The 15,101-nt window shown below is 45.1% G+C and overlaps 1 protein-coding gene and 2 long non-coding RNA genes across 8 annotated transcripts in view; all 3 read right to left on the reverse strand.

Annotated features, from left to right (window-relative positions):
- SORCS2 (sortilin related VPS10 domain containing receptor 2) overlaps nt 1–11,141 on the reverse strand; it is a 549,260-nt gene extending 538,119 nt beyond the window's left edge. For all 6 annotated transcript variants that reach the window (XM_057426800.1, XM_057426798.1, XM_057426797.1 and 3 more), the window contains exon 1: nt 10,789–11,141. In XM_057426800.1, the coding sequence (XP_057282783.1) occupies nt 10,789–11,121 (333 nt within the window). In that variant the 5' untranslated portion in view covers nt 11,122–11,141. The remainder of the gene's footprint in view (nt 1–10,788) is intronic.
- Nucleotides 11,142–13,083: 1,942 nt separating this feature from the next.
- On the reverse strand, nt 13,084–13,647 carry LOC130608579 (uncharacterized). The gene is made up of 2 exons (XR_008974572.1): nt 13,517–13,647; nt 13,084–13,250 (listed from the first exon to the last, which is right to left on the reverse strand). It is a non-coding gene; the product is annotated as an uncharacterized LOC130608579 (long non-coding RNA).
- Nucleotides 13,648–14,501: 854 nt separating this feature from the next.
- Nucleotides 14,502–15,101, reverse strand: part of LOC130608580 (uncharacterized) — a 48,653-nt gene continuing 48,053 nt past the window's right edge. The window contains exon 6 of the long non-coding RNA XR_008974574.1: nt 14,502–14,564. This is a non-coding gene — a long non-coding RNA (uncharacterized LOC130608580). The remainder of the gene's footprint in view (nt 14,565–15,101) is intronic.

The following is a 15,101-nucleotide window of genomic DNA, read 5'->3' on the forward strand; positions in this document are numbered from 1 at the left end:
TCCCTCCTCCATGTGCTCAGCAGTGCCTTGGTCTATGTCACATACAAGAGAGGAAAAAATTACTCTGGATTATTTCATATTTGGTTTTTCTATGAAGGCAGGAAACTTCAAAAGAACAAGATCAGGTCTCAGCTGACTCTGACACCATTGGCCTCTCCCAGCCACAGGGAAAGAAAAGCTCAGAACTACCAACAGTAACAGCTTTACAATTCTGTACCCCCCAGGACCAGCACCACCAAGTTCACTGTCAGTCCTCCATAGTCTGTCAGCAGTGCTCAGGACACAGCACGCACTCTGAAGCCACCATACTCCCAACACAGATGGTTTGCATCGTTGCTGTTCAGTTTGTACTCACTCAGGGTAAAGAACATGTTTCACGACTGCTCTAAAGGCAGCTGAGACCTTTTGACATGCTTGCCATTATGTGGTTGGGAAGCAGAGGAAACCACTGATTAAAAGCCAAACAAATTAGCAAAATAAGAAATGGCCCTCTAAATCAAAAGCTGCAGTTCTGATGAAGTCCTACTGCCTTTGTAGGGGTATCTGAGCCTGGAAAAGCTTTTTAGTTCATATGCCTGCCTGCTTCTATGCTCTAACCACATGAAACACTACAATACTCAAGACTCCAAAGTCCTATACATATCAATTAAACTTGTGTGGTTTACAAGACTAAAATGAGAGAGGCCTGAAGGAATGATGTTCACATAGCGTATCCACAAACCAGTATGTAGCAGCCAAATCTAATGTGAACCCTTACTAGTCTCAACAGGGCCCCATAAAGTGTTCAGAAAGAGCACTGGGAACTTAGAGACACGAGTATATTAATACCAACCTACCATGAAGTAAGATACTGGGGTTTATTTAGTTAATAATCATTGAGATTAAAGCCTGTAAATTCAAATACAGAAACACATACCAAAATCCCAGTCAGTGGATTTTGATTTCCTTTCCCACTGGGCAGATCTCAGCAGGTTGAGGTGAGTTGGGCAAAAGAGCACCAGTGTTTCTATGCCATCCAACTGCATGTGGTCTCCAGCATTACCAGTCAGGTCCCTGAACATCTCCAGGCATTTGCTGCTACAAATTTCTATGGAGTTCATCTCATGATCTCTGTAATAAGCTGAATATTGGAGCACTGTGTATGTGCACTACATCCTGATGGGTGCCCATTGCCAGTGGTGGTAACTGACTGGCAAAGATCTCTGTGCACACTGGCACATGTTGCTTTTGTATGGTTTATTTCTGGGTTTATGCCTCCTCCATGGAGCCCCTCAAAAAGCATGCACAAAAATGAGCTGCCCCTACAAACAGCTTCACAAGCTCCCTCAGGGTTATACTCTTACACACTGATGCCTACTTACACTGAACACCCAACACAATACCTAGGAGCATAAAAGAAGGACCAAAAAAGGAATATTCTGCTTTCCAGAAATGGCAAGGTTTAACCAGTCCTCCTGCAGATTCAGATACCTTAGAGTCACAGGTGGTTCTAATCCTCTGGAAAGAGCAAGTTACAAGGTATATTTTCTGCTAGCAAACACAGGAAAAATCTCTTATTGTATTTAGACCCGGGAGGATTTTACAGCAATCTACCATCCCCTGATACAACTGTGTTTTCAATGAAGAAACAACTATTTCTTCAGAATCGGTCACATTTAACACTGTGAAACACTGCCCAAAGCTCAAAGAGTGATTCCAACATATTCCTCTCACCCTCCAGCTGCCTCCCCTTCGGCATCTGTCTTGCAGTGACAATTGCTGGTGGAGGCAAGCATGGGAATGCATTAACCATGAACAGGCTGTTCTTCAATACCTGAGAAAAGCAACTTTTCCTTGCTGTTAGCTCAGTTGGGGGGGCATGCTGCACACTGCTAGAGTTCACAGGTGGAACAACTCAATCCTCAGCCGTCATGATTATTTATTGGCATTACATAAGCACCTCATGCCAGCAACTCAAAGCACAGCCCCTGTACACACCTTGCCCATATATATGTGGGGGGAAGACTGCTCTCACCCTGTGGCACTGCCAGTCTAGGGAGCAGAGAAGAGGCAGTAACAGTGATTAAAATGTGTTTTCACAGAGTGCAGCTTGCCGTCTCCTAGAACTGAACACACTGGCCAGGGAACATAGAGCTACTGCTCTGTAGGAATAAGGACACATGGCAGTAGTTGGTGCTTGGAAATACGCTTCTATGACACTTCATGCAGTTATCATAACTCCTGTGAGCTTCCAAGACCATGGAAGAACCAAAGTTCATTAAAAAAAATGGTAAAAAAAACAAAAACTTAAATATTAAATGCATCTCCTTTATCTAGTAGAAAAACTTATTGCACAGAAACCACAGAAATGAGCTGTTTTGCTAATGACGGGATTATTTGTTTTTATGACTTAAAAAATATTTACTGTTCTGTGGTTTTCTTTTTAGAAAGCACAGATAATCATGATGACATTAGAGAGATTAGAGGGAAGCCAGAAATGAACAATAACCTTTGTGTGTATGTACATTTCTAACAAAGTACCAGTCAAATACACGGTAGGCATGTACTATTATATGTAGGTACGGTCCTATGCAGATGGTGCAATTAAAGACCTAGAATAAGAGCGATATAAAATAACATAATTTTAAAGGCCAAAATAAATGTTATTCAGAGGAATTATTATTAGTCTGCAAGAGTAGGAAGGGTACAAGCACCGAGACAGAAGCACAGTTATTTCACTATACTGGTAAATAAGGACAGAAAAACTCATGTTAAATACAGGTTAAGTTTCACTGAAAATACTTTTAGTCACATAATCTTAAGTCTATTCAAAGATCTTGAAGTGCCAGAGTGTAGGCATTTAAATTAAACTGGACTACACATTAAAAGGAGCCTTGATCAAAACAAACATCAGAACAAGCAGATAAGTTTGCATGACCTGTGAAAGCCTTTTCTCTTCTAATCCCTAGACTGTACTGTGAAGCAGTCAAAGGAACAAAGAAACCATAGATGTGATTTTCTATGGTCCTGCCTCTTTTAGGTGTTACGGTGTTAAGCATTACTTTTATATTGAAGTGCACAGCTTACTTAGAGCAACAGCAATCCTAAGACATAGGGAAGTACCATTATTATTACTGCAGGTAGGAAACTGAGGCACAAAATCATCTATGCAGTGCAAGTGCTATTTCAGAGGATAGTGGCAAGGTAACTGGCAAAGTTCCTTGGTACTCCTATTCAGCTTCAATTTAACCCAACAGCTGTTCATTTGGAACCTCACACTCTACCTCTGGCCAAACCTCGTATTTCCCTTAGGTATCACCATGAATACTGCAGCACTGCTCTAGAGCTCACAGACACAGTGACAGGGCTGCGCGAGTACCAGCTCTGCTGAGGCTCACACACTCTCAGTCCTGCAAGACAGCAGCAAGTCAGCATCTCTCTTTCCTCAATAGCCTCACCCAGGGTTGAAAAAATCCAATAGGATTCATAAGCACAGCACTTCTCCACTCACCTTACCAAAGCAGATGTGCCAGCACACACGTATGACATTGAGCATTTCAGAGCGCGCAGTGGCAACTCCTTTGAAACACAGCTTCCTGCAGGAGGTAACACTGCCGTCCTCACCTCTGCACAACAGCACTGGGGCCAGAGGGCTCACCCCACAGAAGGGTGTCGTTGCCCCTCCTGCAAGGGAGAGTCGATATACACACACCTCCTGCCAGAGCAGAGACTCACAACACTTACTGCTAAAACTGTTCCATTTTTTCTTGGCACATTGCAGATCTACTGGTTTGGACAAAAGAGAGAGAAAAACATACCTACATACACACATCCATGAAGAGGGGGCATGTTTCTAAGCTCCTGATTAACTCTCAAGTCAGAGGGGAAATTTCAGGCTCTGCCTCCATGACTGCTTATGTATGAATATTCTAAGTCATTAGGAAGAAAAAAATACTTAAACAGCTGCTGAAGCAGCCCTTGCACTGAAATGGAGACCTTGTGTAATCTCTGCCAGTGTACATCCTTTAAGCATACAATTCCATTTCGTGGGGATGTATGTAGATAAAACTGTAATTATAAAATCTTTACAGCTGCATCTGCATTTTTGCATTGGGGTTGTGCAATACCCACCACAACACAGTCTTACTGAACTCCAACAGCCATGTTACAGGAAGGAAGGAAAGAACTGCAGGAGGAACAAGCTCCAGGTATTTGGGTTAGGGATAACTTTGAATTATGTGTTCCATCACAGTTAGCCATCTAGACCCCTCTCCAACATGCAGAGAGAGATACATGTTTTTTCAGAAGTCAACTCTTCCAAGCTTTCTCAAGCATGGCTGTTAAGATTGTCTAGGGAGAGATCAATTCAGGGACTATCTCCACCTCCTTCCTACTGCAGAAGTCCAAGCTTAGACCTGGTGGATGAAGTAAGGCACAAGTGGTTTGGTCATTGGTGATCTGTTAAGAGTTTAAAATTATTATTACTGGGGCAGGGGGTTGGGGATGAGAATGTCTGGTAAAGAATGTAAGACTATGAGAATAAAAATGCTGAAGGAATGTTGCAGGTCATCAAGTTTCATCCTGAGCTATGGTGAGCAGTCATATACTGCAGACTGCTTTCAACCTATACTTTCAGCTTTTGCTTAATCCAAGTTGTGTTTTCAGAAATGAAAAGGATCCTGCTTGCACTGCAGTGCAGATTAGCTCTCCTTATGCTAACATCCTTTGGTCTTAATTGACAAGACATGGACATGCATATTTGGACATACAAAGATCTTGGCATAAAAGCTCCTGTAATCTGGGCAGTTTCATGCTTTAAAGTCATAAAGTGGTACATACCTTACAGAACTTCCCATTTTAGCATAACCATTACTGTTTTTCTGAAAAGCTCATTGTTTTCCCCTTCTGTTCTTTCAAAAAAGAATCTACTGGTCTAATGAATTTTAATAAAATCAGGAGGGATGCCCTCATTTCTTTCTCCAAAGATCTCTACCAGTAGATTCCTAACATTGTCAACCTTGGGGAGAATGTATTAGGTTCCCACTGTGATATGTGAACCTGCAATCAACAGCCTAAACAAATACTTAATGACTGTTATTAAGCCAGATTGGGTTTATCATACGCATGTAACACATCATCACTATCAGAGACAGGATTTCAATCCAGTGTCTGTCTTTAATCTTCATTGCTTAATTTCCCTCCTAGATTTCAACTGAGCTTTTCCCAATGCAGGCACAGCAGTATCTGCTCAAGCTAAGGCTGCCAGTAGCTTACTTCTAAGCAAACCAGGTAACACCAGTTAAACCAGCAAACCAGGTAAAACCAGGTATGGCTGCAGGTGTGGAGGGCTGCGCATGGAGGAAGACTTTCAAGCATGTTTGAAACACACACTAATTAAAGTCTGTATCAATTTTAACTGTCTACTTAGGGGATGAGAAGAGGAGCTCTCTCTTTCCCTCTAGCAGCTGGAACTTGCTGAAATGTGGAGAGAGCTCAGCAGGCAGCAACATGACAAGCAAGCTGTAGGACTAGAAGAGAGGGGAAACAGAGGCTGGTAGAAGCAAATAAATGAAGTAAGGTACAAACTTTACATCATGAAATAAAAAAAGGGGAAAAAGATGTTAAACTCCTAAGTTACTTCAATTGGATTTAAATCGCTCCACTTTCCATGTGGTATTCTGCTGTTCCACTCCAATATGATTACTGGGTTCGGTTTCTGTTTGCTTTTTGTCAAACTATCATCTCAAGGAATTCAAAAGGAGAAACAAACTCCCTGTGGGAAATTTGCCTTTCACTTTGCAATATATCTGCCATTCATCACAGATCTGAGCCATCAGGGTTTTTGACCTCCTTTAGTTTCATAAGAAGTAGTCTGGCTACTCCAGAAAAATAGCACCAAAACTTTACCACAAATGGACTCTTGCCCAGTTTGGACAGATAATTACATCTACCATTACAGATACTGCTACAGTAATATTGAAGTCAATGGTTTTTATAGATCCCCTCAGCACAATTTATTGCAAACTGAACAAAACAGAAAACCAATTAAATACAATATGTGCCAGAAGAATACATTTAATGATCACCCGGCTCTACAACCATAGATCAGGAAACTGTATCACAAAGAGTAACATTTTTTAAATTAAACAAAGTATCTGTATATCAAATACAGGCAAGACTGGATCAGCTGAAGTTTTTGTGCGCAGCAATGTCTGTAGATGTGCAATAAAGCTTCCACTCTGATAAGGTACCGCTAAATATTAAGCCTGGGAAAAAACTGCATATTTATGTTCATTTTCCATAACAAAGAGACAGACATTTATGAGGGATCACAACATCAACTCACTGAACAAGTAACTGCCTGCATGGACTGAGGATTTTGACAATAAACAAAAAAAGGAAATGCTGGCACCATGAAACAGCAGACTTGGAACTAGTTGGCCAAAGTCCTGTTCACAACACTTTAGCAGTCTGCACACAGCATGAAGAGCAGCCCATGAATCAAAATCAATTGTGAATACGAGTCTCACCCTCCCCGTAGCTCTGCTTTGGCTTTGAGTTTTGTTTTTTAAATCAGCCAGTATTAATGCACAATGGGAATTCTCCAGGAGGATCAAAAAGAATATAGTTTTGCAAAGAAAGTTGTTTACCTAGCACAAAAAAAAAAAGCTCCTAGAATGACTGTAAATTCTCTTCTAAGGAAAAGTAGGGTTTTTAAAAGCTGTCATCAACTGACTGTTCTTCCCCAAATCAGAGAGGGTGGTGTATTTTTAGTAAATCTGGGAACATGCGTATTCAGCTTAACACAGTAAGAGGCTATTCTTTAAGCACGTTACCTGTATACATTCCGATGCACAATTCCATGTTATTTATCAGTTACACAAATGTCAATCACGAGCCCTTCCCAGAGTAAATGGTGTGCTGCACCACCCACCTGTCATGTCTGCAGTTTACATTTTAAGACTGGAAAGGAAATTAGTTCCACTTGCATGAGCCTTTGTTTGAAAGTAATAGTGCACAACAGATTTCTGTGGGCATAGGGGACAGAGAGCAGAAATACTAATTGTAGGAGTTCAGTAACCAGATACACTCCTGATGTTACATGGACCAGCTTTGCGAGACTTGCATTGCCAGTGATGGTTTTAACTATGCATCCCACTGTTAGGAAAGGTCAGGGACATGCTTATCATTTGTGGAATTTATAAATAGTTATTAGAGTACAGAATAAAAGTAATGAGGACACAAAACAGGAAGCAATTTGCATGCCTCCCTGTAGAGCTCCCTCTTGACAAAGGAAGTTTACTGTGATCTTTCCCAGTTATTCCAGCTCACTTTACAATCAGTGTGACCATATACTCTGATGAGCTATTAAATCCACTATTTCTCTAATTCACAAACATTATGAGAGGATAATAAAGCACATGTCAGTACAGAACAGAAAGGGGAGGAGAGAGGATCAATATAATTTAGTCTCCTTAATTTCTTTTAAGACATCTCATGCAACCAAAAAGTCACACGCTCCTATTACTGCGGCACAGGAGGATTTACAAGATGTAAATAATTTTTTTAAGCCCCATTCAGCCTAACCTCTGCCCCTTTCAAATTTATTTGCCCTTGATCCACACATATGACTACTCCATGATAGCACTTCCAATGAGCTACTCATGCAGGTGAGCATCCCTCACAGAAGCAGATGCCCTCTCCATTTTTATGGTTATTTGTCTCTCCATCACAGAGCTCAAAGGAATAATCCTACTGCATATTTCTTCTTCATTTATTTTACTAGGCGAGGTGTTTAAGAGGATGTATGGTCATCTGGAGCTCATCACTGTCAAATTTTCAGCCACGCATCTGTAAAGGGTAAAGGAACTAGTTTAGCTCCTTGGTTTACAAAGTGCTGAGTACCTCCAACGAGGTGCCAAACGTGTGTGGTGACACTTTAAGATTGCTTAGTGCCTCCTGAGGTTTGTAGGGCCTGATCCAAAACCCCACTGTTATGAATGACAGTCCCCCCCTTGCCTGCAGCATGCATGGGACAGAATAGCACTTCACAGCTCAACCATGTCCTTCAACAGGAAGGCAAGAGTTACCAGAGATTTAAGAAGACAGCATAAGGTGGCAGGTTTGAGAAGCACTGCATCTTAGTGTTTCTACCTCCAAACAATTAACACTGAGTAAAATAAGTAAATAAACAAATACATACATATCTATATAAAGAAACACTCAAGACTACCTTAAATAAGTTTTGGATCAGGTACTTATTTTCAACTGTTTTAATCTCACATACATACAGGCAGCAAAACTCTCTCCAAACCCTTTAAGCCCATCCTGCTTCCATTGGGCTTAGTGTAGTTCTTCCACTCCTTCTAAAAAAAGAAAGATGCCACAGACTGTCTTTACAAATCAGTTTTCTCTGGAAGCCTTTGTTAAAATCAGCTCTTCTTCTGGAAGCATGCAATAGAGCAAGGCTAACAAGAAAAGAAAGTGCAGAAAAATGCTGACAGTCATACTGTAAAACATCCACCGCAAAAGACTGGCTGCTGTCATCTGGGGTAAGGCAGCAAAGAGTCTTTCATTACCAGGTCACTGGTTCAAATCCAGTCTTGCTTGACAGCAATCACCTGATGGCAGGCAGAGGAAGCAACGTAACTTTTAACGTAACTCTGCAAAAGTATCTTTCATTGAATGTGTAGATACTTCCAAGAAGGTCTGCAGGCATTCAGGATGAGAGTATTACCCTGCAAAACTGAAGTAGCAGATAGCAACTAAGCAAACAAAAAAGAACTAAGTTGCAGCAAAGACTGTAACCACTTCCATTCATTCTGACAGTCACTGTTTATCTTTGCTTTTGAAGAGACTGCTTGCTAGTATTCTCCTAAGTGAACTGTAGCACACTGTGAAGAAATAACAACATTTTAGCAATACAAGCCCTGACTGCAGCATCTGTTATTAAATCTTTGCAGAGAGGCGAGGAGAGACCACTAGTCATAAATGTGGATTAGCAAGGTTCTACTTATATTCCTTTTGGAGTGCTGAGTGCTTTGCATGAAAGCTGTTACTTGGCTTTTATGTTAAAAAATGAACTTATGCCAACTTTTTAGTACTGAAGTCTTCGAGGAAGTTGTCCTAACAGTCTGCAAGCACTGTCCACAAAACCCAGCAGCATTCTAACCGCAGAGAAATGGAGGAAGGACAAAATCAGAATAGCTGATGCTGCTGGTCTGCAACATTTTCTTTTCACAGAAAATGCCCATCATCTTACGCTTCCTCCCTGAGCAAATCAAGAACTGCCTTTGAAAGTGTCAAGCTTTATGATGCTGACTCCAACTCTGACACCTGATTACACAAGAGCACTAATGCAAGCACTCAGCATGATCAAGGGAATCCCTGCACCCTCACCACCAGAGCCTCAGAGGCTCCATGTCTGGGTCGACTCCGAAGCAAACAGGCAGAAGCCAGGCCGGGAGATCCTAGAGAAAGGGCAATCATTCACATACATATGAGAAGTGTAATGCAAGCTCCCTGAACTGAGCCAAGTTTAAGTAAACTTTATGCTAAATTCACGAAGTTCAAGCAGAGTCGGAGCTTAGCTGAACTGTAGTAAAAACACTCGGGAGTGTTCCAGAAACACTAAAATCCTCCTGGAGAAAGTTGATCTTGAGCCTTCATAACGATATTTTCTTGTCTGTGAAGTTACATAGCACGTGCAAGGTGCTATGTAAGATTTACCTATGACACCCACTGTTACGATATAATGTTTCAGTGAAGGCTAAATTAGAAGCAGCAAATCCCTGAAACTGCCTGTGTAAATACACAACCAGTAATGGCTCAATATATTAAGAAATGAAGACTAGCTGATACGGAAAGTGGGTTATACACAGATTATAGGTGCTCACCATGAACGCTGCTGTCTAAAATGGGTAATTGAGTAATAAAGGCACGCTGCTTCAACTGCGAGTTGTGACCACGGATGCTCAGTAACACTGCTCGCAGGAGCGATTCTCATCCATCGAAGAGGCTGTAAAACGCCTCGCAGCGCTGCTGCTGCTCCGGACCCAGTGTCCGGACCCAGCCCCACCTCCGCGCACCGTCCGCGCCGTGCGGAAACTCCGCGGGCAGCGCTGCTCGCCCGCTCCTGCCGCTCACCTCCACCTCAAGTCTGGGGCTGCGCTTTATTTGATCCTGAGGTTGGTTTGGGGTTTTCTCCCCACCGGGCGCTTGCGGAGCGGAGCGCGGCGCGGAGGAGATGACACGGGGCTGAGCGGATCGAGGTGAATCGACTAAACCTCGACAGTTTAACCTGTGACTTCACGCGGGGCTGGAGGAGCTGATCCCCCGTCGCAGCTCGCCCCCCTCCTCCCTGCACAGCCCCGGGGGTACGCACGGACACCGCCTCGCCGCGCCGGAGCCAAGCCTTCCTCCTCGCCCCCCTCGTCCTCCTCCTCGCAGCGCGGCGCGCACCGCGCACCCGGCCCCTCCGCAAGATGCGCGCCCGCAAACTTTTCAAACTTTCCAAACGGAGGGTGAGCGACGCCGAACCGACCCCGGCGGCTCCTCGCCTCCCGCCGGCACCTCACCGGACGCTGCTCGCCCCGAGCGCGGCCCGCGGGGATCCCCTCGCCCCGGGTCGGGAGGCGGGAGCAGCGCGCTCCGGCCGCACCGAGCGTGGCGGTGCGCAGGCGGCAGAGGCAGGGTGCGCCCCGCGAGTTGGGGGTGCAAAGCAATAGTAAGGGCAGGGTAGGGGCAGGGGTACGGGCAGCGGTACAGTAGGGACCCCCCCAGCCCGCCCGCACCGCCCCTCGCACTCACGCTGCTGTTCTCTCCCGTCCAGTGCACCATCGCCTGGTTGTGAGACGCGTCCCCTTTCAGCACGAAGGAGGTGCTGATGAGGGAGACCTGCTCCCGGCCCGCCGCCGAGGATGCTCTCTTGGAGCGGCTGTCCCCTGCCGCCACCGCCCCACCACCCAGCCTTGGCTCTGGCAGGCTGCGCGCCCCGCGGGTCAGCACTCCGGCGGGGCGCGGGGGGCCGCAGGGATCCGCGGAGCGCGGCGCGGCAGCGGCGCCGAGCAGCAGCAGCAGCAGCATGAGGAGAGGCAGGCGCGCAGCCCCGGCAGCGCACACGCGTGTCCCGCCGCACGCCATGGTGGCTGTGCGGAGCGGCAGTGACAGCGGGGAGGTGGCGGAGGGACACCCCGCGCGGAGGGCGGGCGCGGGGGAGGGCTGTAACCGGAGCGCGGCAGCGGCGTGCGCGGGGCTGCGCCCAGCCGGGGCGGCGCCGCCATCTGCTGGCCCGCGCGGAAACACCGTGCGGCGGCGGGGCGCGGGATGCGGTGGGTCTGGTACTCACGGGCCGACACCGGGGGGCGGCGGCGGCGGTGGCGGAGCCGTCCCGGCGCGGCGGGAACGGGCGCCGGCAGAGCGGGGCGCTTGAGAAGTTTCTCGCTGCGCTGCGCGGAAAGGGTTCTCCTGAGCGCTCCGGGTAAAACCCACGGAGCCGCTCGGGGCGGCCGCGCTCCAGGCCGAGGGTCGCGGCCCCTGCGGGCACAGGAGATGGCCATGGCGTAGCCGGCAGTCCCAGGAGGCTGCAGTGGTAAAGTCAGAGCGGGTCTGTAAGGCGCAGTTAGAAGCCGAGGAACGAATGAAGCAGGTGCAGAAATATGGTTCGTGTGATTAACGGGGGAAGTGTTTCCGTGGAGCCTGGGAGCCCGGCCGGCCCCTCTGCCCCTCCGCTCCTGGGAGGAAGCAGGCTCCCCACTGCGTATTTCAGAGCCAACTGCTAACCCAGCGTCGACCGCTGCGGGTACCTGGGACTTGAAACTTGTGAGTGGTCCATGGAGGCATTGCTCAGAGCAGCGTCTGTGGTCACGGCCAGGAGGGGCAATGCAGGGTCAGTGCAGTGTGCAGGAACCCAGAGCAGCAGGTGAAGTGGTGGACAAAGCTTTAGGCATCATGGATGGGGTGCTCTTCCTGCTCCACCGCAGTGTGCTGTGTAACTGTGAAGCGACTGGGGCTTGTGAGGCGGTCTGGTGCTGTGAGAGGGAGCAAGTTAGAATCGCAGGGTAACTGAGGTTGGCAGGGATCTCCGGAGCATTCCTGCTCCAGCCTGCTGCACAGTCCAGGGCCAGCTCTGAAGCTGTATCTGACTTGACAGTAACATAAAGTTGCTCAGGCCTGAATGTCAGAAAATACATTTTGAAGACCACTGAGGGAAGTAATGACTCCAGCTGCTGGCAGACGAGTTTGGTGACACCTAACAGGAGAGATCTGTACTGCGTAAAACCAATGTGAGTGAAGTTAGTAAACCAGCTTTAGTTGTAATCTGCCTTTACCCTAATGGCCTAGAAAATTAGGATTACAAAGGCTTTTTCTAGGAAGATTAATAGAAAAAAATAGTATCCACAGGTTTAACTCTACCATTTACAGGCCTGTGATGACTGCCATAATGACCTCAAGTAACCTGGTCATCCCAAATTCAGGTAAAACCAACTTTGAACAAGCTATATGATTACATCTCAGCTGTACACCTTCAGTGCGAGGAGATCTATGGAAACCTGCCCTATTGTTACTGTCGTGGCTCAAGCTATAGGGCAGTTTCAAATTAAAGATGACTTGCTCATTTCAAAAGGAATAAAGATTAAACATAAAAATAATTAAGAAAAAAAAAAATCCCACTTTTTTTCCCTCAGCTCCCAACAAAGTCCTCTTTCAGAGTTCCAAGTGCAGCCCCATAACTTCAGAACTGCCTCTGCACAGCCTTCCTCCTCATTCCTCCAGCACAGGTTCTGAATTAACAGATGAAATGATGCCTCCTCTGGGAATCTATAGCTGCCAGTTGTGGAGATTCGGCCCAAAACCCTGCCAGCCCGAGCCCAGCAGCCAGCAGGAACATGGGCAGGCAGCACTGCCTGCCCCAGGCCACCAGAAGCTGAAATGAAACATGAGCATGAGATGAGAATGATCTTTGCCTGCAGTTAGTTTCCTCACAGTGTCTTACCCTCTGAAACACTACCCTTTGTAAGGGGAAAACCACCTGGTTTTAAGTGGTCAAAAAGTTAGTTTTCCAGACAAAACCCTCTTGTCTCTCACAAACTGGTCTCAGTGACAGCTGGTGGTCAAACACTTGTTTGAATCATTGCTGTTTGGACATGTTCTTCAGGGGCACAGAAATTGGGCAGTGATTCAACTGCTCACAGAAGACACATGAGTGGGAAGTGATTCCTGCTGGGGTAACTCTTGCATGTTGAGTGAGTCATCTTCCATCTTTGGCATCTCTGCACAAAAAGGAACAAGGGAAAAAATGCTGAATTGTTAAGCAAACACTGACAGACCACAATAATATCAACCAGTGAGAAGGGGTGATTTATCCATTATTAGGAATTCAATAGTTTTTATTCCAACATCATGGCCTGTTCTGTGAAGATTACTCAACATATTCCATAAGAATAGATGGAATGGCCCAAGTCCCTATGTGTTAAAACTGGCATACAAATCTGCATGCTTCACTTGAATGAATACAGTTTGACTTTGTCATACTTACCAATTTTGCATTCACCACTGTTTTCAACAGGCAGGGCTCCCAGTGAGCAGCAGCTAAGAAAAGAGATGATAACATCCACATTCCTAACAATCTGACTCTTTATATCTGTCAGTAACTGATATTTCTTATGATGAGGCTTAAAAAGAGAAAGAAAGCAAGAAGTAACTCTAGAACTAATGAAGTCTAGTTTCCTCCAGCCTTGCATCTTATTGTCAACCACAAAGTCTGCTTCAGTCTTGTCCCACTTTCAGAATATCTTTTCCATGTATCTTCACAGGAACCTAAAAAATCCATTAACAAAGTCCTCCTTGTCTGCCCACTCACAAAACTTGCCATTTATTTTTGTGACCTCCCCATTTGCCAATTTAGTTGACATTGTCTTACAGGTTCAGAAGATGTTAACCAAGGTGGATGGACAAACACCCAGCCCAACTGATTGCTCACTGACAAAGAATAATTGCACAGGCCTTTTTATTCTTAGGCAAGTCAATTAAAAATCTCACCGGAAGGATGCTAAGGCAGAGAGAAATGGATGTAATTCTTATTTCTCTGTGTGAATTGCAAGACCTGAGTAGATGGGAATGAATCACTCAACCTACCACTGTGCTTGTCGCTAATTGAATCCCTTAGTATCAGGCTCTTAAGAGGTCAAGGATTAAATGGAACCAAAAGTAACTTCTCTATTTTCCCTCCTTTAGAGATAATCATAACCAAGACAGATGGATGGGCAATGCTACGAAAATATTGCCCCATCTCTTGGCTCTGCCACTAAGTGAAAGGCTTTTACCTGGCCACTTCTTCAGTGGTTGTTGAAGCCAGTTTTACATCAAACAGATGAATACACACTTACAGAATTGTGAATCAAATAAATAACAACGCATATTTATTATATCTAATACAATGTTGTAGCTCTAGAATAGGGAGATGGTAGAAATAATAGCTGTATTGCATTGTATCACTATCGTGTATGCTTAATGACAGTGTAGTTTCAAAATATGAGTGTTGAGCAGATCATCACAGGTCAAGGTCCAATTGTGTTAGGTAGGCTCTGTAGAAAAAGAGAGAACAAAGGTTGATCCAGCCTCATGGAAACATTTGGTTATGCAAAGGACAATCAAAATAACATACTTCTAGTCCAAAGCATGACCAGAATATTTAATTACTTCTAATTCTGTTGTGACTATTCCAGCTGAAATGCAAACAGAAAAGAACTGCTACTGATTTTTCTAGGCTTGTTAACATCAAGTGTGTTACTAAAGGAAGAAAGCTGATTTACAGACCATCTAGTGTAATTTGGTCTAGAAAACCCAAGCAAGCTGAGCAATGTAAGAGATGACTCTGAGAAGCAAAGGGCTTTCCCAGTTTCAAAGCTTGTTTGAATGAAACTTTTTAAGGCTTGCCAAAAACTTAGTTTAAGGATTGCTGAAACAGAGGCTTCCCTAAATTTCTGTCACCTTTTATGTTTCCTATAAACTCTGGCTCAGCAAGTACATATGAGCAGACAAAAAGCCAAATAACCTAGTATCAAATACCTCTGAGCTCCTCTAGTCCCAGAAGTAAACTTGAAAATGAATGCGTGTTGTAA

The sequence above is a fragment of the Pezoporus wallicus genome, unplaced genomic scaffold (assembly GCF_028554395.1).
Source record: "Pezoporus wallicus isolate ANWC-B61680 ecotype Strahan unplaced genomic scaffold, APGP_CSIRO_Pwel_v1 scaffold_13239, whole genome shotgun sequence".
Taxonomy (NCBI): Eukaryota; Metazoa; Chordata; class Aves; order Psittaciformes; family Psittacidae; genus Pezoporus; species Pezoporus wallicus.